At 33.7% G+C, this 22053-nt stretch overlaps 2 protein-coding genes across 6 annotated transcripts; one reads left to right on the top strand and one right to left on the bottom strand.

Annotated features, from left to right (window-relative positions):
• The first annotated feature begins 2050 nt into the window (after positions 1-2050).
• On the top strand, positions 2051-7456 carry LOC106757985 (nuclear transcription factor Y subunit B-1). The gene is made up of 7 exons (XM_014640859.2): positions 2051-2224; positions 2340-2567; positions 2647-2776; positions 2966-2971; positions 3086-3160; positions 3268-3318; positions 7042-7456. The coding sequence occupies exons 2-7, from the start codon at positions 2353-2355 to the stop codon at positions 7078-7080; spliced, it is 516 nt and encodes a 171-aa protein (XP_014496345.1). The 5' UTR covers positions 2051-2224; positions 2340-2352; the 3' UTR covers positions 7081-7456.
• A 1433-nt stretch (positions 7457-8889) lies between these two features.
• On the bottom strand, positions 8890-19013 carry LOC106758027 (probable DNA helicase MCM8). Of its 5 annotated transcripts, XM_014640919.2 has the most exons (17): positions 18764-19013; positions 17973-18113; positions 17770-17887; positions 17408-17630; positions 17122-17285; positions 16253-16516; positions 15323-15418; positions 14984-15136; positions 14379-14449; positions 14182-14300; positions 13792-13921; positions 12643-12694; positions 12349-12538; positions 10489-10663; positions 9433-9603; positions 9239-9352; positions 8890-9073 (listed from the first exon to the last, which is right to left on the bottom strand). In XM_014640919.2, the coding sequence occupies exons 1-17, from the start codon at positions 18953-18955 to the stop codon at positions 9023-9025; spliced, it is 2424 nt and encodes an 807-aa protein (XP_014496405.1). In that variant the 5' UTR covers positions 18956-19013; the 3' UTR covers positions 8890-9022. The 5 variants fall into 5 exon arrangements, with proteins under 5 accessions (XP_014496405.1, XP_014496406.1, XP_022634915.1 ...); XM_014640920.2 differs by lacking the exons at positions 8890-9073; positions 9239-9352; positions 9433-9603 and adding an exon at positions 11741-11903 and having other exon boundaries at positions 10496-10663; XM_022779194.1 differs by lacking the exons at positions 8890-9073; positions 9239-9352; positions 9433-9603 and adding an exon at positions 11548-11903 and having other exon boundaries at positions 10567-10663.
• Positions 19014-22053: the final 3040 nt, after the last annotated feature.

A 22053-nucleotide genomic window follows, 5' to 3' on the forward strand; every position in this document is an offset into this window, starting at 1 on the left:
TTTGCATTTGAGGGAAACCTTCCTGCACTTGCACCGCGAGAAGAAGGAAAATGTTGCTCACTTTGCTTCAATGGAAGATGATTTCGTGAATTGTGCAGCTCATGGTAGCATGAAAAAGACGAACATAGTTGTGTAAGAAAGCACTCATGGTGGCCGATGGAGGCAAGCAATAGCGTGATTCTAGGTTTCTTTGATTTGGGATTTTTCTGGATTTGATTGTGGTTCTCTGTAGGTTGGAGAATATGATGACCCTAGAGCTTTGCACAACGGCGGCAAAGATGGCCGCGCTGATGATAAAGCTCTCGATTTGAATGATTCATGGCTAATGCGTGAGAATGAAGAGTCGAATGGAGTTCGAGAATAGGGTTTCGTGATTTGGGGGAGATTTCAACTTTGATGGTAGTGGCCATGGATGTTGCGCGTGATGACTGCCATGGTTCTCTGCAGGTGCGAGACCTCACGGCGGCATGGTAACTTTGGACGATCTCTATGGCGGCGATGGTGTTAGAGTTCGGTGGCGGTAGGGTTCGATGGGTTGAAGGTTGAAGAAGATGGTGATGTGGCAGTAATTAAATGTCATCTCAACATTGTTATACATACCTGGACTGTGTGTCGTTAACGATTTAAACTGTGTTAGTAAAAAGAACCAAATTGAACAAAATTTACACTCTTTAAGATAAAATTGAACAAAAAAAAAATACGGGGACTAAAGTGAACAAACTTGACAAAAATGGGGATTAAAGTGAACAAACTTGACAAAAATAGGGACCAAGAGTATTATGCTTTTTTTTTTTTTAGGCAATAATTAATGAGAGTTATAACTGTAATTTCACATCTTGGTTTGTATTATGTATGTATGTGGGAAGCATTAAAGAAAGACCTGCACAAGCAGGAAAAGGGCAGACGAGGAGGCTCTCCCAATACTCTGCATGGTCCCAATGGTCCAATCATCCACCTTTTATAAAAAAAAATAAAATAAAAAAAATCTAACAAAACTATTTAAGAAAAATAATTTTTTAAAAAAATACTATTTTAATTTCAAATCAAAATAAAACTAAACACTCTAACAGATGGGAAATCAATTTTTTAGAGATAAAATTTCCAACTTAATTTTTTTCATTTCGAGAACCTAATAAACTTGTGTATCCAAATAATTGTCAAATTATTTCATGGTTGAAGTTTAAACAAAACTCACTTTATTCTCACGACATTAATAGGTTGAATGAATTTGATTCAGAGTTATACACATAACGAGATTTATAAACAAATCAATATAAAAATATTAAAAATAAATACTTATTCTCCTTTTTTATATATTTTTTGTTATTTAATTGTAACTAAAGGAAGATTTATGAAAATGTTTTTCATAAAGCTTTTTATATAAAGTTGGGTCTAAAGACTTTATGAGATGTGACTCTTAATATTTTTATTTCACAATGTCCTACTTCAAACTTTGTTTGTAGGTATCTATCAAGCAAAAGTTTTAAAAAAAAATTAAAACACAATTAATCATCTTTTTCCAATGTTTCAGTAGTTATGTACACTAAAAAATAAATTTATACAAAGAAATGTTCCAATAATTCCCTATCACCAACTTCAAGTTATAAACAAATTATTAACTAAATTTATTATCTTTCAAGAATCGTGAATTATTTAATTAAGAAAATTAAAATCATTAGTATACTATTATTATTAACAGTGTTCATAAATATTACTATCTCTTAAATCATTCTATTCAAGTTAATGGCATATAGACTATACAGAAAAAAAATCAAAAAGTATTTTTTAGGTAAATTTTGTATAGACATTTTTAAAACAGTAGTAGAAAATCTTTAACAATTAAATTAATAATTTGATAGAAAAAATTTAAAAGTTTATAGTTTGAGTAAAAAATTTAAGTCTACGTATTAATGAGACACATATTATGAGAAATGATTAATTGCTACAATAAATTATCTCGTTGACTTGAGGAGTTAAATGGAGAAATTAAAAAAAAAAAAAAGAAAAAAAAAGGAAGGGTATGAGAAGAGAAAGAAATAAAAAGGGTGGAGGAAGAAGCGAAAAGCAAGTGAGAGTAGTGTCTGTTTGTTGTGTAATAAAAGAAAACGAACGGTGGTGATAGGCTTCAATCTAGATCTCAATCGTCTCCACCTTCCTTTCTTCTCCAGCGTCCGATTCCCTCACCGATCTCGCGCCAAATACAAACTAATTCATACCATCACAGGTATTCTTAACATTTCTCTTCACCAACATAACAACTCAACTCCTTCTCTCCAATTAGGGTTTCTTCTTTTTCAATTTCCCCATGTTTTTCACCGATTATTCCTCTCTCAAATCAGGGTTCCGGCGACTATGGCCGACGGTCCGTCCAGTCCAGGCGGCGGCAGCCACGAGAGCGGCGACCACAGTCCCCGCTCTAACGTGCGAGAGCAGGACAGGTACCTCCCTATCGCTAACATAAGCCGCATCATGAAGAAGGCGCTCCCTGCTAACGGGAAAATCGCCAAAGACGCCAAAGAGACTGTTCAGGAGTGCGTCTCGGAGTTCATCAGCTTCATCACCAGCGAGTTAGTGTTTTTTTTTTCTGATTCTCTTCGGTTTTTCTGTTATCACGTGCTTTAATTTTGTATCCGCTGAATTGTGTAGGGCCTCTGATAAGTGTCAGAGAGAGAAAAGAAAGACTATTAACGGGGACGATTTGCTCTGGGCAATGGCCACCCTTGGTTTCGAGGATTATATCGATCCCTTGAAGATTTACCTCACTAGATACAGAGAGGTGATTTTAATTTACCAATTTCATTTTACTTTATTTTAAATGTTTGTCTGGTCCCCAGTCAAAAAACTTGTATACGGCGTGCTTTTATGTTTGGTTTATTGGGCTTTCCTAATGCTCGTTTCTGGTTTTTGCTGATTTTTTTTTTTTTTATCATGGCTTTGTCTCATGGACGGTTCGGGGATGTTGCAGATGGAGGTAATTTTGAATCTTTAATCTAATGCTTGAATAGTTGTTATGCTTTGTAATTTTTTTGTTGAGTCTCTTTGTTCACATCTCTATGTTACGGTTCTTCAATATGTTGTATTTCAGGGTGATACCAAGGGCTCAGCCAAGGGTGGAGACACCTCTGGTAAGAAAGATGTTCAACCCGGTCCTAGTGCTCAGGTAAAATGCAACCACATTCCTGGAAGTTATGATTTATTGTGTTGCTCGAAGTATATATAAAATACACTTACATCCCATATTCGCTTCTTTTGTTGTGAAATCTGCAGCTTACTCATCAAGGTTCTTTTTCCCAAGGGGTTAGTTACACAAATTCTCAGGTAACTATGCTCTCTTTGTTTGCTGTATTATCTTCTTTCTTTGTGTTCTTCTGGGCTGTCAATGTTGAATGTTAAATGAAGGTGCTAAGGTGGTTGTTTGAACTCTAAATTGTAACTGCTGTAAATATCATAGAATTTTCTGTTTCTGACGTGGAATGTGAACCCAGAGATGTAATGAATCTGTGGCAAGCACCCTAATAGGATGTGTGACTTACTGCTATTTCCATTTGCAGAACTAAGTTTAGTCCCTATTCCTTGTAAAAACTTTTAAGCTTACTTTAGTTTAAATGATTCACACTATGCTGGCTCTAACACTACTTTGGATTGATATTAGAAAACACAGTTGCACTGCATATTGAAAACCTCCACCTTAGAATTGGTGCCAAATAACACTTGTCAATGCGTCAGCTACCTTTGGTTGGTAGCACAATCAATTCACCCATTAAAGTCCGTCGTAAAAAGTTGTGCTTATGCATACTTTTTTTATTTAGGTTTAATAATTTTATCTCTTGATAATGTCTGCCACTTTTTTAAGCATATTTTTGGTTTATTTGGGGTTATTTATTGTGTGGTCCATCTTTTGAAGGGTGGTCTCTCTCAGTTTGGTAGGACACCGAGTGTTGTTGGAAATTTTCCTCCTTGATGGATTTACAAAGTACACACAATAATAAATTTCATTTGTTGTGGTCCCTGGTTTCTTTAAAAGTCTTTTTACATAATGCATTAAGATTGAATAAATTTTTTAGAATCCTGTGGTGGTGGTTGGCCGGAGGTTTCTTAGTGATATAGGGTTTGTGCTACTCGTCATTCTTGAAGTGTGTGAATGATGCTTTTGGCATCTGTATGTCATTTATGGATGGTCTGTGCTTAAATATAAATGTGTAAAATTAATTATACATTTTAGTCTTAAGCACGATAGTTGTTTCTGGCTTGGATATCAAAAGCTTTAATATCCTACTTTCGTGTTACTTGTTACTGAAGTATTATATTTAGGTTTTTCAAGCTACTTCCCTGAGCTCTTTTTATGAACACGTGACATTCTTTTGTAGTTGTCTTAAAAGATCACGAAGTTTACCTTGTTTTCATGATAAGTAGCAAAGAATGCTAATGATCATGATTTTTAAATTCAAAACATTTCTAGTTGGTATTCTGGGCGAATGAAATAAATTCAATGAAGTATTCTTAAGCTACAAGGTTATCAAGTCTTTACTTTGTGACTGTTGTGAGAATTGGATTTTATCATCCGGGATGTGTCTTTTAATGTTGGTCCTGGGTATAGTCAAATTGGGATTCCACTCAAGGTTATCAACTGATGATATGACAGCCTATGGCATACAAAAATGATAACATATATATGTAAAAGTGAAAATAACTGAATCATAGACTAAAAATCCAAGATAATATCAAGTATCCAAAGAAATTGATTTTTGGTGCTTGACATTGTGCTATAAGTGGAAAAGAATTGGGAACATTATACATTTAATTGATAAAAAAACATAGATCAACATGATTCTGAAAATCAAAAAACCAAGAACTAAATTCTGAAATTTTGAAAAGAAACATAAAAACATTGAACACATGAAGAACAAGAACAGCTATAACTGAAAATTATTTGAGAGAAAAGGATATGAGAAACATTTGAAGAAATGAAGATTAAGTTAATAAAAGGAAAGAAATGGCTAAAAGAGAAAAAGAAGCGGAGTGCAAAGGAAAATAACTTATGGAACATAGGTCCAAAGAGCCTCCATGTTAATGCGTTATGGCAGTGCCATATCAAGTATTTATCAACATATATTTATTTTACTTCAACTCATTTATGATAACAATATTTTTTTCCCTTTGTTGCCCTTTAATTGTTGGCCCACTCAATGTAAGTACTAATTATCACACTTTACCTAAATCGACAATCATAAAGAGGCCACATTGGAGGGACAACCTTGTGGCTGAAGTATCCTTAAGTGTAGTTATAGATAATGATGAGTGTATGACACCATATAATGACAAATGGTGAATGTCACCATACAATGGATATTAATGGATGGCAGATGGGTCCAAAAATGCCATGTTATAATATTATGGTGGTAGAATGACAAATAGTGAATGTCGCCTTACATTGTAAAGTATCAGTTGGCAAATGGTAGAAAGATCCAAAAACTCCATGTTATGGTGTTTTGGTGATGGCTTGAGAATTATTTAAAGCATTTATTTCAGTTTGACCCTTCTATGACAACATTATCCTTTCCCTTTGTTGCCCTTTTATCATTTCCTAATTCAATGGAAGTACAAATTGTCACACTATGTCTGAGTTGAGAAAACTTAAAGATGGCATATTGGTGCGGGAATCTTATGGTTTATGCGTCCTTTAGTGTTATTGTCTATAATGGTTGGCAATGGAAGATATGGTAGATGGCACCCTACAACGACAATAGTGGATACCCAGTACTATAGAAAATAATGGATGGCAAACGGTAGTAGGGTCGAAAAATAATGGATGCCATAATGGTTATTTAACAAAATTGATTTCGCTTCAACCCTTTCAAAATCGTTATCCTTTCCCCTTTTGCCCTCTCCCACTAGCCAATTCAATGGAAGTATGTATTATTACAATATGCCTGACTCAACATTCCGTAAATATGCCACATTCGGGTAAAGCTTGTGGCTTAAATGTCCCTTAGTGTAATTATAGATAATGGTAAGTGATGAAAGATACGAAAGATGATGCATGCATACAATGGCAAACAAATAATGAATGGTACCTTGCAACGGAAAATAACATGGATTTCACTTTAACCCTTTAATGTCAACCTTATCCTTTCCCTTTGTCGCCCTTTTCTTAATCTGACAATCTCTAAATATGCCACACTGGTGGACAACCTTGCGGCTCACCCTAGTATGATTATGGATAATGTGGGCTTGCGAGAGTATGTATGGTACCATACAATGACATAGTGAATGTCATCATACAATGGAAAATAATGGATGACAAATGACAAACAATCCAAAAGCGTCACGTAGTGTTATGGTCGTGCCATAGTTATTCAATAAAATTTGTTTCGCTTCAACTCTTCTATGACAACATTATTTTTTCCCTGTTTCCATTGTGTTGTTGGCCAACTCAATGGAAGTACAAATTGTTACACTTTGCCTAAGTTGTCAATCCCTGAAGGTGCCACATTGATGTTAGAACCTTATGGTTGAAGTGTCCCTTAGTGTAGTTAGGGATAATGGTGAGCTATGATAGATATTGCAGAAGCCGTCATACAATGATAAATAGTGAATGTCACTATATAATGGAAAATAATGGATGGCAAATGGTAGATAGGTCCAAAAATGCCATGTTATTACTGTGATGCCATCATGACGGTTATTATTTAACAACGATGATTTCACATTCACTTTAATTATTTTATCTCTCTGTTGCCCTTTCGATGCTGACCAACTTAATGAAAGTAAAATCATCACAATCTGCCTAAGTGGACAATCCCTAAAGATGCAACATTCGTGGGACAGCCTTGTGGCTTAGGGGTCTATTAAACCTCTCTACTTAATGAGGAACATGTGATTGAGAATACATATCTATATTGTTACGTATGTTTTATCCATGGTTTTCAAGTTTTATGTCGTAATTTAAGGTATTAATGCTACCACGAGTAAAAGGACTCTTACAGATACGAATTTGATATTTACTTTTTTTTTCTTTTTTCTTATTTTAAATATTCACAGGGTCAACATATGATGGTTCCAATGCAAGGCCCAGAATAGGTGTCAAGTCTATTACACCTCCTGTTCTAATGTACTATCGACGCCGGTTAGCAAGTGCTCACGTCATATTGAGTATCTTAATGTTATGTGAATACTGACAGACATAGGAGATGTTGGTTCTTGTGTTCAGATTTTTTTTTTTTGTTTTTCAAAATTAAGGTTTGTATATTATCTTTGGAGTTGAATTATTATTATTTGAAAGTTGTTGTAAATCCTAGAGCCGTGTTGTCTGAATACGTCAGGCGGACTTGGCAAAGACTGAGATATTAGGACTGACTCTGTAAGCATAAATGGGAATATTCTTTTCCTTATTTCTATATATAATAATGTATGAAGAAGAGTCGAGCTTCTTCTGTTATATTTGTTGATTCCGTCATGTGGTGTGACCCTTTTACTTTTCTAACACAATGTTGGTCTCATTTTACAATTTCTTTCTGATTCTATTCTTTTTTAACAATAAATAAATACGACCTAACTAATTTGCATTTTATTTTGTAATGTACGTGAACCTTGTAATTTTATTTGTGCAAATGTCTCCTACTAATTCAATTGCAACTACGGACACAATGATTAAAGCATTTGTTTCTTAGAACTTTGGATACATCTGATTTTGATTCTACAAATCAAAAATACATTTCAGTCTTCAAATTTTGAAATTCGGTTTAATATAAAATTTTTACTGTTCCAAATTTAAAGCCAATTTACAGTTCCTCAAATTATAAATAAACTTTGGAGTACTAGAGCATTGTTTTTTCAAATTTGAGGAGTTAGTACACGGTTTACTATAAATTCTAGGAATCAAACGTAAATATTAGGAAAAATAATTGCTTTCGGAATTATAAAAAGAAAAAAATTCTAGAAGTGTTGTCAGACCGGTTTTAAGTTTATAATGGACCTCTTATTTCAGCTAGTTCTGAATCTAAACTCAGAACAATCAATAATGTTATCTGATATATTTAAAAAACAAGTGTTGTAGACAGTATAAGCAGGCTGCAAAAGTAATAATCTGCACTGAACTGGTCGAAATCTTAATCCTAATTAGTATAACATTTTCAATTTTATTAATCTTTTAAAACTTCTTTAATGGTTAAAGTGTTTAATTATTTATTTCATTAATAAATTTAAAAAATTAACAAAATTAAAGTCTCTCTCTCTCTGTATATATATATATATAGTAAATAAATTATTTATCTTTTTAATAATTTTTTCAGAGTAAAAACTGACAATGATACGGCTATATACAAATGCAATGTAAAACATTTGGTTTGGTTTGACAATTGATTATTTTAATCATGTCCTCATTTGGTATGGAAGATACGAAATTATATACGACATTATTCAATCACAATCATTTACAAAGTTATAGTTTTTTTTATGTTTGGATGAAAGAAATAATTAATACCTTAAAATTAAAGTTTTAAGAAAACTTTATTATTACAATCGTAAAAAGATGGTATGAGACCGATCACAATAGATTAAACAGATTTTTTATAATCTTAAAGATATTAAAAAAAGATATTTTTGTTTTTAATAAAATAAAAAAAAAATGAATTCCAAGTATTTTGTATCTTAATATATTTAAGGCTATAAATATAAAAATAATAAAATCCTAGACACAAATTCTCTGACCAATTCTCCTAACTTTAAACTAGAACCGTTAATATAGTCATATTATCAAATGTAGTTTCAATTGATCATGTTACTATAAAATTAGGATAAATTGGATGCTTTTAGAAAAAATGTTGAACCTTTTAACAGTTACAGAAGAATTTGAAACGAGGTTCAGTTCTCACCTTAGTAATGATGTAATGATGGAATGGTAGCATTATTACGCAATCTTGCACTTTGTACACCACAGGATATAAGTTACCGCCCCCGTACATCACATGTCATATTTACAAATATTAGTAACACATAATCCTATGAACATGGCTCCTTCAATTTAACCCCTTGTCTTAAACGCTTGGCTTCGTGCATAAGAAGAGGATAATACCTGCAAAATGTTAAAAAGGATGCTTTGCTCACAAATTTTTGGATTTAGCTTTTTTAAAAGGAGATAAGCACCAACTTAAAATCATGGATTGAAAATTTAAGATTGTCATAAAACTTCAAAAGAAATCCCAATAGACCTGAGAATTAAAATGCCATCATACGGTACCTGGTATGTCTTTGGTCCTTTTTTGAGTAGACAATTAGCACTGTTTAAGTTTTCGATTAAAGTGTCAATATCAGGTACTTTCAAGGAAATCCTATCTGCAAGGCTGTATAGTTCCTGAAAAGTAACATGGGTCTTTTATCAGTACAGAAACTATCCACAACAAAAGCAGCAGGATTAAAAATAAAAGCACGCACAGATACTGAAAAGCAATCCTTCTGTTCCAATTCCGATTGCTTAATGAGTGCATTTAGAAAGCGTTTTGCCTCTTTCTGTTGACTCATCCCACTACTTCGACCAAAATCCACGATTCCATGCTCATCAACATATTTATCATACAGGGATTCTTTCATGATTTCAACAACATCCTGCACCACAATTTCGTTACAAGAAATCAAGACACGAGAAATTCATGATAAGAAACTACCAAATATTTCCCCACCAATTGTGACAATACCGTAATGTTCTATTGCGAACATACCCCCATCCCTCTAAATCCTTCCCTTAATGGTTTTGCCTATAGTTTTCTCCAATCTCTCTACCTCTAGTGACAAGGTTACCGTCTATATAATAACATTCCTAGTACTACCCCGTGTTCCCTCATCTAAAATAACATTCTCATCTCTATCACAACTGTCTAAGTTGTGTTAAGACAGACATATTCTTCGGACTTGCATTTTACTTTATTAAACTAGACAGACCAAAACAGGACTAGTGCTAAAATGGGGAAAGACGTCAAGAATTATTTATGATCACAAAAATACCTACCAAGTTTAAGATAAGATTTATCGTATTTATATACATCTGGTTAAACTTTATAGTGGTGACTGTTGAGTTTTAAAAGGACAAGAGAAAAAAAATGGGAGTAACAACAATGATAATGTTCTGATCTATGTATAAAAATATAAATATGTAAAAACAAAAATGAGACTAACTTCCGAAAAATTCTAGTAGTATACAAAATGCTTACACTTCCAGAATTTAGTTTCATAAAATTTTAATGCTTCAAGAATTTAATTTCTGGGAGTGTGTAAAAACAATTCTGAAACATATTTATGTAATTATGGAAATAAAAATATGAAAATGTTAAAATTGTACACATCTGTAGACTAAAATCTGAAATGGTATTTAACCCCATTTACGGGGGTACTTTTGAAAACGTGTGGGATGTGAAGTTAGAAAATAAAAAAGGATAGCAAAAAGAAATACTATGTACATTATAAATGCTAACTTCCTAAGATATGAAAACTAACCGTTGCATCCTGGTCCGTTATTTCTATTCTCAAGTCCAGCCGAGCCCGAGCTTCGGCTAGCCTTACTAGACTTTCCAGCTGCCTAGCAGTTATAGGAGTACCGTCAGCCGAAGTATTATGATCCCTCAGTTTTAGGTAAAACTTTTGCAAAATTTCTGCAGCTGACTTTGTCATCCTAAGAATAAATAAAAGGAGAAGAGGCAGAAAATAAATTCATGGTTCGGTGTTGAGAGAAGAGAAAAAAGTGATAAACTGAAAATCAGATATGTATTGATTGATAAAAGAGATATAAATGCAAGAGGACAAAGGGCCTTTTATAGGCAACAAACTAATTACTCCCCAAACAAACTCCTAACTAATTTACTAACAAACTCCTAACTAACCATGTCTCTAATATCCCTCCAAAATCTCGGAGGTGTTATAACACTTCCAGCTTTGACTGAGCGATACAAGTATCAAAACAAGTCGAAAGAAAAATAGAGAACGTCTGAAATACAATGGCTGAATCTATCCAAAGTTTAACCACGTAATAAAGGTAGAATCATCAAAGCTTAACCATTAAGCAGAAGACACAACTTAAGACTCAACCACTTAACAGAAGCAAAGAAGACAAATGCTTAACTACCCTAGAGGCACAAGCAAACAAAAAATCCCCCTGCTTATATCCATAACAGAAGCTTACAACAGGACAAACCAATAAACCATAGTAGCCTAAGTCTTCAAAGACAACTTTTCCGCCATACCTTGCAGGCACAATATTGAGAAATGGTTCAGCAAGGACTCTACCATTTGGATCCATTGGGAATTAGAAATTTAATTTCAAGCAATGGAACCAAAACAGTGGCATGTACAATTTCTTGATTCACTTGTCCGTGCACTGTAGTAGAGATAAGGGTGGGGGTAATGATATCAACCGAGATGCTTCCAAAATCAATATGAATCAAAACACCAAACATTTAGTGTACAAAACTCCCCAAACGGTTACAAGGCACCTTGAACAACTGAAGTATCACAAAAACCAAAAGTACAACTAAACTAAGTTTCCAGCAAGGAACCAACCAGTTAATACTGATCCAACTGACAATCAAAGTTGCAACTACAAGTCAAAACTGGGTGCGCAAAACTTGAACGTAAGTCTTTGAAACCTCTCCAAACAGGCAAAATTTAATCTTAACAAACCAGTCATGCAGAGAAAATCAAGAAGATCGTACAGGAGGCAAAGGAACAACAGGAATTGCAAAAAGGATTTCACCAGCAAAGGCGGAACTTCTTTGATCAATTTGTGAGGCAGAATAGTGTGGTTCTCCATGCTCCTTTGTCTTTCACTACAGTCATCAACGTGATTGAACTCGAATCTTGATTTGAAAGTGAGAAAAAGTCTTGCATTATTTGAACAAGATTTGGTCCAAATGGAACTTTAGAGAAAAAAAAATTAAGTTGACGTGAATATCGACCTAGGTAACATGGATGCAGATGTAAAGGATAAAAAACGACTGAGAAACTAAATGGGTGAGGCAGAAATCAATGTTAAGGTTTAAAACAAAAGAGTGACGGGGAAAATGAGCAAAACAGTGCTCAGGAAAGCAGAAAAAAATATCCTTCAAGGTGGGTGGTATAGCTATGATACCATGTTAAAATTCATGATGATTGAGTGATAAGAGAGAAAAAAGTGACAAACTGAAAATATGATGTGTACTTATGGATGAAAGAGGTAAATGCAAAACAAGTACAAAGCCTTTATACAGGTAACAAACCAATTACTCTCCTAACAAATCTACTAATAAACTCCTAACTAATCATATCTCTAATACACAAGAATACTTAGACCAGAATCATAAAGAATACAAGACATCAAATCACCTGGGAAAGACATAACTCCTCGCATAAGCAATGTATTTGCGAAGAAGTTGACCAGGTAATGGAATAAAATCACCGTCTCTTAGTGGGTCAAGTCTCAATCTTGAAATTAAAGATCCAGATCTAGATCTAACATCCAAATCTCCTACAGGTTCCGCATTATGTGATACAGTAGCTCTGGAATCAGATGTATCTGATTACGAACAATATTTACCGTTAGTAAATCTGGATTTACCAAAATGTAGAAGGCTCTAGCATATTCGAAATTAATGCCAAATGGAGAGGTCGTAAAATAACCTCCACGTCGCTTTTTCAGTGCTGGTGAAAGTTGTCCATTTCCACCATGAAGCTGCGAGATACAATTGAAATATTAATCTTTAGAACCAAAAGAACAATATACGAAACACGAGATCAAATGAAAAATAATAAAACAAAAATATTGAATGGAGAATAAAATTGATAGAAAAGTGAAAACATGTTTACTGAGGGAGGATAGATTGTCGTACAGCAAGAACACTAAAATCTACCATGCAGAAATCCAATGTGATTTCAGTTCGCCACGAGGCAAATGATATTTCCTTTCCCAAGATTTTTATCACTCTTCGTGTGTTTTGAAGTTCAAACTTATTTAATAATTTAATTCCCTTTTAGACAAGACTAGATTCTAGATAACGAAAGAAGTCACGCGAGGGTGGAGTTAAACCTATAATAATTATGGAGAGACGAAAGTCATTTGATAATTCATATCCTCGACATAAGCAGAAGCTAGAAGCTATAATCTGGAGAAAACAGCATGTCTCATAATTATTGACTCGCACAGTGACAAAAATTCACTATAGCATCATATATTGCAATAGAGTCTGGGAAAATAGCTGAAGTCAGGCAGATGGTGGAATAAATCAAAATGTACATACAAACAAACAAACAAATTGTATGGAGATAAAATAAAACATAACTAACTTGAAAATTCAATTTTTCATGAGAAAATACCAACGAAGACAAGTTAAACTTGGTCAGTAAGATGCTAGAGGAGGTGAACTCATGTTGATGGAGGAGTAGAGAAAACCATCCTTGCGTGAGTAGCGGTTTTTTAAGTAACAGGTAAAGGAAAAGTTTGAGTTTCTACATAAGTGGGAGTGGAACACTGAAACTGGGGGAAAAGTCACAAAGAGTGTTCCCACTAAAACAACAACTACCATCGCCCATCATAGTAACAGTTTTTGGGTGGAACCACAATGCAGTCACAACAGTCGATTGGATAGGAGGATTTCTGAGACACCGATATGGAAGCTATTTAACAACTCTTTCCCAGTATTTTACTCCATCTCCCAATCATTGAAGAAATTTTCATCAAATACATCAACAATCAATGGGATATGAATGATTGAGAGCATGCATTTATGCACATGCAAGCACCTAGACAGTAAGAATACAGTATTCACTTACTGCCATAATGTGGTCCGAGAGTCGCTTGTCCAGAAGTTCATCGGGTTTGTCCAGCAGTATGAAAATTAAATCAAAACGAGACAGGAGAGCAGCACTCATTTTCAAATTTTCATTTACAGTTTTTGCTCGGCTGCAATAGGGGTATACCATTCACTTGGCTGGTATTACTTTGATAATAACTAATATAATACAAATTAAACAACCACAATAATCCCTATATGACTTGGACAATCTTCCACCCTTGAACTAGATTTTAAAAGTGAGTTTTAATGTTTGACAGCCCGTAGTCCAATTTTACAAACTTCGTGATTGGTGTACCTGATCCCAATCATAAAGGAGGCGGTGTATAAAGGAAAATTGCAAGAACGAGACAAAAATAGAACATGTTACTTATAATGGCCACCAGCAGGATTTGCAGCAGCTAAGACAGAAGTCCTGGATGATAAACTTGCTACTAATCCCGCTTTCGCGATAGATACACACTGTTGCTCCATCGCCTCCAGTAAAGCCTGTATTATCACCATAATTTTACAGTAAGGTTTAAAGCATATTTACAGAACCTAGAAACAAGTAACCAGAGAACAAACCTGATGCTCAGAAGACATTTTATCAAACTCATCAATACAGCACAATCCACTGTCAGCCAGAACCATAGCACCTATCATGAATTGCGACAGCCATTCACAGAAAATACAAACTAATCTTTTGCAAGGGATCATAGCAAAATCAGTTAGATAGCCAACAATATCCTTTTATTATCTAGGATAGCCCAAGAAAAAAAAAATTGTTCCCCTTTTTCCACCTTACTAGCTAAGATAAACTAACCTATTTCTGCATAGCTTAAGAAAACAGAACAAGCACGAAAACAAAACAAAGTCACCATTTAGCCTACAGTGAAAGAAGCAGCCCATACTGCTTGGCCAATCAATGACTAGATAATAAGGCCCAAAATAATTGCTACACATTCTAAATTTCACATTTACCATATTTCAAAATATGGAACAAATAAGATCAACCTGAAGAACCAAACAATAAAACATGACTAAGAAAAACACAATTGTTTAAAGCTAACCTTTCCACCATTCATGATCAAAGTAACCTATTAATTCTGGAAATAGCACAGTACACATTGAGCCAGAAGATCAGAGTTGGATTGAGTACCAACCATAAAAAGAATTTAAGAATATAATACCTGCTTCAAAAGCATAGTCACTTGTCATAGGATCCTTCACTACAGCTACTGTGAGGCCAGCTTTTGTTGTGGCATTACCACAGACATATATGCCACGCGGAGAAACTGCTGCAGCAGCTTGTAGCAACTGGCTCTTACCTAGACCAGGATCACCTAGAAAATCAAAATTGCAATGTTAGCAGTTTGTTATATCACAACCATAACTTTTAAACATGTATATTTATTCATTGTGCCAGCTTCAAACCGAAGAAAATATCTTTTGACAGGAAAAAAAAAAAAAAAAAAACTCCTCTGCAAAAAAATATTTGGAAGATTTGATTTGATAGAAGGTAAGCATACCAACAATTATGACATGAATATCTCCCCTCACAGGAACCTTGTTCTGATCCATAGAATGCTTCCGCACACCACCAAATAATGACAGAGTTATCCCAGCTGTCAAAATAAGAACAAAGTAATATTACGATGAGATTCATGATTTAATTACCAATTTTGAAACTTTTTCCCCAAATAATACAAATGGATAATCATAAATAGCCTGAGTGACATTCTTGCCATACAGTTTCTAACAATGCACATGTCAACCAATGGATCATGAGATAAAAGAGAACAAAATTATGTTGGACTAGTTAGATTGTGACGTTTTGAATGGGAAACATCAACAAGGTAATTCCAACAATTATAGATAGCATTGACAAGTTATATTTTGTATTATCATTACGTTATACTATTTAGAAAACGGATACACCTTGCCTATCAATCCATATTTTTTAAAATTAAATGTAGTCAAATATTTGGTTGAGTTTTCTTGTTGAAATAAAACATGGTGAAGTAATGAAATATCTTTCATGGAGTAGTCATTAGCAATAATTATCAGTAATAAAAATTTGTGATTGAGGGATGATTTTTATAATCAATTAGAAGACAAAATTTCTGAAAAATGTATACATGAACGAAGAGTATCTTCTTAGGAATCCTCACATCTAAGATTCTTCATCCATGTATTCGTGTGAGTCGGTCATCAAGGTGAACTTTCATTTTTGATACCCCTGATGAGTCTTTCAAGGAAAATTCACCAAGGACACAATACTAATGAAACTTGAGTTAAACCCATGTAAAATAGTTGACACCCTCTTCAACCCAAAACCTTAATGCAATGGATTTGTGAATCTTCTTCCTTATATGCTGTTAAGCTTTCTCAGTTTTACACAATGTTGGACTTAGACTCATACTAGTAAGCATTATTAGTCCAAAAGTATAGATATTTACCTTTAACAAGCTCATGCCCATAGATGGATGGGCATATAGATTGAAGGATTTGGCGAAATAAATCTGAACCGTGTTCCCCTTTAAACTTTGCAACAAATTCCAAATCCTTTGAAGAAAATGAAAACAAATCAAACAGCTCAGCTGGCCTAGTTTTGGCATTAGAGTCCTGCAGATCCTGAGATGTAAACTGTGACTTTGAATTTTTTATGGATACAGCTTCAAGATACAGATAGTAAAATCCTTGGTTTCTGTTCTTTGACTTCCCTACATAAATACCAACAAGCATAAGTGAAATGGCCTGAAAATGAAGGAATCTGCTTCTTATGTTAAAGTAATTCAGATATTTAGAGCAGAGATAGGTCTTATCCGAACAAAATACTGAAAATAGCAACAAATGCTATAGGTTTTCAGACTCCTGCATCAACAGCAGCAGAATATTTGTATAAATTTAACCAATGAACAATTTTCTTTGGAATTTAAATTTGTAATCTTTGAAGAAATACATGTTTAGAATACTTCTCATGCATCAGGTTTTGTCGACAGAATATATAGCAGTGATGCTAAGACTGTGACTGACTAATGGTGTTTCTTGACTTCATCTTTGACGGAAGCATTTTATTACCAGCGTCAGATTTCCAGGTCATATATAGGCCAAACATAACAGTTACGTTCATGAAATTGCATATAACAAAGTTTTAATACCAGTTAACACTGAACAAATATAATTTAAAAAATACATATTAAATAAAGTTTTGTTATCTATGTTCACAAACTTACATTTGCTTTGTCTTCAACATCTAAGCAAGTCTTAAAACAGGGAACCATAAATGGTGGATAATATAAACATGCAGGCTTAGGCTTAGGCATACCTCCTCCAATATCCATGTAATTGTTAATTCCTCTTATAATTCCAGTAACAGTAACCACATCTCCAGGTATGCATGCATCAACAAGGTCTTGGCTAAGCTCGCATTCCACTGTTCGAGGCACCCGTCCTTCTTCATGGTCTTCATGTTTTAATAACTCTTGAACTCTATTGCGGCAGGTACATCAAAACAGTGTTTTAAAGGACTGAAGTTCTAACAATGACTAGGGGGAAAGTGATGTCAAATGTATGTGGAAGAATAGAGATAACGAGTCAAGCACCAGACTCACCTTATTTTTTGAAAATCAATAGTTTGAGCAGTAGACCGCAACGGATTAAAGATTTTGCTCTTGCAGCCGTTTAAATTGCAAGTTGATGGTGGAGAGTACTTTCCATCAGGAAATATACGTGAAATTGTTTGTCTACATTTACAGCATTCAAAAAACATTTGCACCACCAGCGGCCTGACAGCGCTGACTTTCACAGCAGTACCATGAACTGAGACCAGTTTGTCTGTAAAATCACCAAAAGATTATAAAATATCATAATGACTCTTTTTCCAATACAATGTGAAAGCTTCAACCATGGCAACCAACCACAAAAAATAAATAAATAAAATTATAAAAACGACTATAATGATTTTATGATATACCAATGTAAGCTGCTTTTAAGTTCTTCAGCGCAATCATAGTTTTAGGACAGTTATGAAGACGAACATCAACCTTTGCACCAAGCTCCAGATTGTGATTCTCCCAATTGGAAAGCAAAACCTGTTTCCAATTTATCATTTAAATAATATAAAACCTTGGCCAACATTAAACAAGCATTTATTTGCGCAACATGCATGCAGCATACCTTATGTACAGCAGCATTCATGCATGTGAGAGCAATTTTAGGTTTCTCCTCTAACATTTTATAAAATTCCTCGTCATGATAAATCTGTTGGAACTGCTGAAAGTCAAGCGACAAGGTATTGTTTCCACAACCACTTTTCACCTGTTGGAACCCAAAAATTATCCCCAGGAGAACATACAGGCAGATATAACACTGTATCCAACACTAGGAGTCAAGAAAGCTTTAAAATCCAAAAGAATAATGATTCTATTTGTTTTTCTCCTCCCCGTGTTTTCACAAATTAAAGTTATCAAACACTGATTTAACAAGGAAAATTTTACACTGTTTATATAATCCTTATAAGCAAATAGTCTATCCATTGAGAGTGTAAAGAACATTTCCAATATAATCTAATCATAAACTGTCATGCATGGTAAGTTTGTTACCTTTTACATAACTAACTTAACAACGGTAAATACTGAGTTGTTTGTAGTAGGGCATAGAAATTAAACCAAATCTTATTCCGTTTTTCTACTTTACTTATTCACCATAAGATACTAAGAAACAAGTTTAATTCAGTGGAAACAGATGATTTTTCTGCTGTTCGTTAAGCATTCATAGATTGTTATGACAACATATGTAGCAGTTAGACAATTCAATACGGCAAACGCAAATCAGAAACATGATCCAGGTCTGTTATTTAAAAATTGAATTCGCAAGTTCCGCAGTGAATGGATTGAACAAATACATCGCAATAATAACACGGAGGAGAAGAACTTGAAGAGTTAATGACGGAAGAGAGATTGCGAAACCTGAGAAACAAGGTTTTGTCCCACCGTTGAAGAAAAGAAGGAAAAAAGAGAGGAAGCGAGATTGTTCCAGGTTTTCTCGACGGTGAAGAGCTGTTCAGGAAAGTAAATGTCGAGTACTTCCATTAACCCGGATGGGTCCACGGATACGCAACCGATCCTCTGCACCGTCTCTTCTTCTGGTGTTCCGTGCATCCCGTCTCCGATTGTGTTCTTCGTCGCCTTTCTTTTTTGCTCAAAAGCTTTTGGTGAGAATGAGAAAGTTCATTTTTTTCTTGGCGGGAAAATTAAAAAAATAAATATGCGGTGCCAAAAGCCCACGACAAATAGTGTTATGGGCTTCTATTACTTGCACTCTCTTGTTTTTTGCCTGCACTCTATAGGAGTAATGAAATACCAATTTTACCCTTTTTGTGCTCAGCCCCCTGCGTAGAGGTTCACCCTTTCACTTCTATTACTATGAGAGTCACCAACAAAACCACTTTCCTTCACCTTCGCAAACATGTAGCAGAAGAGTTTGTGTTGGAAATGAGATTGAGAAGGGAAATTAAATGGTTGAACAAAAAGATTGCGAGTAAGGAAGTAGAAAAAATTGTATATGCAACTATACACAGATAAAGTTCACAATGGACAAAAAATAATATTATAAATAAATATTTATGAAATAATAAGTATATCTATTTTTTTATAAATGAATATTTATGAAATAACAAGTACATTTATATTTTATAAATGAATATCTATGAAATAACAAATACATCTATTTTTTATACTCGCATGTTAATGAGACAAGTAAAATATCATAATATTTGCGAGTAAAAAAGTAAAAAAAAGTATATATTCAAACAAGTACATCTATTTTTTATAAATGAACATCTACGACATATCAAGTACGTCTATTTTTTATACTCTCATGTTAACGAGACAAGTAAGATATCACGGCATTTGAGTGATATAATTTTTTCTCTACAGTTACATATCTCATATTCATTTAAACCTTCATTTGTTGTTTTCTAAGTAATCTTACCACCTTTCCATATTTGTACATATTTTATATTTATATCTCGAGAAACAATTGATTCTATTGTGATATGAAGTTAATCGATTTCGAATTTTATGGTTGAGATTGAAAATGTAGAAGTATAAATTCGTTGTTGAAATTGATTTTGCCTCTAGGTTTAAGAGAATGGTGAATAGAAAATTAGTGTAGCTTTAGCAAGAAAGAACATATAAGATGTGTTAACATTAAAGATAAAGGCACGTATTAAAGGCTTTGTCAACAAGTTTTTGATTATTTTTCTATTTCCGTTAGGGTGGTGTGGTGGTGTCAACTTAATCACTTTATCTATCTTTTTCCTTTCATCCTTATGGGTAACCGATGTTTTTTATTTGCTTCAGAATCTTTAAATGTTACTTATGTGTTTAAGTTAAGCTCATTGCGTTCATATAAACTTTATTGAAAACGTTTTTGGGTGTTCAAACAATTTGACAAACTCCAACTTTAAAATTTTGTCTACTTAAAATTAGATATAATTATATAATTTAGTAATTAAATATGTATTGTTTTGTTGTTTTAGGATGTTTATCGAACAAAATTCTACTTTACAAAAGGTGGAGAACAAGTGAAAAATGTTTATAATGTCGTGAATCAAATGCAGTGGAATCAAATAACATTATTAATGTGGGTGACAATTCAACTCAAGTAGAAAGTTCATTTCAAAATTTTGTCTACTTAAAATTATATATAATTATATAATTTAGTAATTAAATATGTATTGTTTTGTTGTTTTAGGATGTTTATAGAGCAAATTTCTACTTTACAAAAGATGGAGAACAAGTGAAAAATGTCTATAATGTCGTAAATCAAATGCAATGGAATAAAATAACAATTATTAATGTGGATGACAATTCAACTCAAGTAGAAAGTTCATTTCAAATAGAGAATAACGTTGTTGGAAAAATATGCACTTCAGTGATATGAATAATTTTAAGAGACAAAAATATATATGGAAAATGGAATGTCAGTTGCAATAACTGTAGCTCAAAAGTTTTAGGAGGGCAAGAGAAGGGATATCGTAGTTGATGGCCCACTAGATAACTCTAGACTCATTAATTATTGTACTTCACAACTCAATTAAACCCCAAAGTTCGCAAAAAATACAAGGAAACTCTTTTTGTTATTTTCATCAAACAATTGGTATGTAAAAAAAATGTAACATAAAGTATTCACAATTGTCAAAATTAGATTTCATCAACTTCACTGTCATGCATTCACAAACATTTCAAATTCATATTCAAGTCAAAATCAACTCACCAATATACCCAAATTCTATTCCCTAACAACTTTGAGTCCATGATAACTCATCAAGTTCCAATTCCTTAAATCTTCAACAAACAATCATGCATTAAGTTAAGAGTCTTAAGATTACAAGTGAATCATATTTTATCTATAGATACAAGTCCCGTTAAGTATTAATTTAAGTTTTCGATTGAAGTCATATTTCCAATACATTAAGAACCACAAATCTTGGGTGATTAAGCCAAAACAAGCATTAAGCACATACATCAAATACTAATTTTGAAATGAAAAAACATGTGTATTAACATCACAAAATACAAAAGATTCAGTTTATTACATCTAATATCAACAATAAGAAAAAGTTTTCACGGTGGAGAACTTGGGGCTTTTCAAATTGAAGAGATATGAAAGAAATGAAAACCAAAGAGAATATGCAAGTTCTTTTCGAAGGTTCTTAGTAGATGCTCCATGTTTCAATTACGCATGCCCTTCGCATCAACACTTTCAATTCATGACCTATCTTCCTCTTCGACCCTAAAAGGGAAAAACCACCATGGATGATGGATGAAACCCAAAAAGGGGAGGAAAATCCCTACAACACTCCAAACAACCTCCAATATCATCTCCCAAACATCCGAGGTGACTATATTCATATGTAAAAATGAGAAATAATTAAAACCCTTGCAGAAATATGATTAAATATCCACTTTCGCATATTAAAGCTTACATACTCATCCATTAGCTTCATTCTCATCTAACAAGGCCTAAAAGTTGATGTTCTCTAACTTATAACTTATTAAGTAAACCATATTTTTGTCCTGTCAAATACTACAAGTTTAGGTTCTCATTTTCACCGAACTAGAAATCAACTCACCCAACCACTCAGCTTGGAGTTCAATGGTGATTTTTTTATCATCTAGGAACAATTCATGACAGTATAATCCTATACGTGAATTTTATCTCAATGTTTACAGCCTTAAGTGCGATTCTAAAG

The sequence above is a fragment of the Vigna radiata genome, chromosome 3 (assembly GCF_000741045.1).
Source record: "Vigna radiata var. radiata cultivar VC1973A chromosome 3, Vradiata_ver6, whole genome shotgun sequence".
Taxonomy (NCBI): Eukaryota; Viridiplantae; Streptophyta; class Magnoliopsida; order Fabales; family Fabaceae; genus Vigna; species Vigna radiata.

Coding starts and splice junctions, on each gene's coding strand:
- LOC106757985 (XM_014640859.2), top strand. CDS start 2,353: ATGGCCGACGGTCCGTCCAGTCCAGGCGGCGGCAGCCACGAGAGCGGC. Junction 2,568..2,646: donor ATCAGCTTCATCACCAGCGA/GTTAGTGTTTTT, acceptor TGAATTGTGTAG/GGCCTCTGATAAGTGTCAGA. Junction 3,319..7,041: donor TTAGTTACACAAATTCTCAG/GTAACTATGCTC, acceptor AAATATTCACAG/GGTCAACATATGATGGTTCC.
- LOC106758027 (XM_014640919.2), bottom strand. CDS start 18,955: ATGCACGGAACACCAGAAGAAGAGACGGTGCAGAGGATCGGTTGCGTA. Junction 13,922..14,181: donor CCTGCTGGTGGCCATTATAA/GTAACATGTTCT, acceptor CCCCTATTGCAG/CCGAGCAAAAACTGTAAATG. Junction 12,539..12,642: donor ACTGAAAAAGCGACGTGGAG/GTTATTTTACGA, acceptor GTTCGTAATCAG/ATACATCTGATTCCAGAGCT.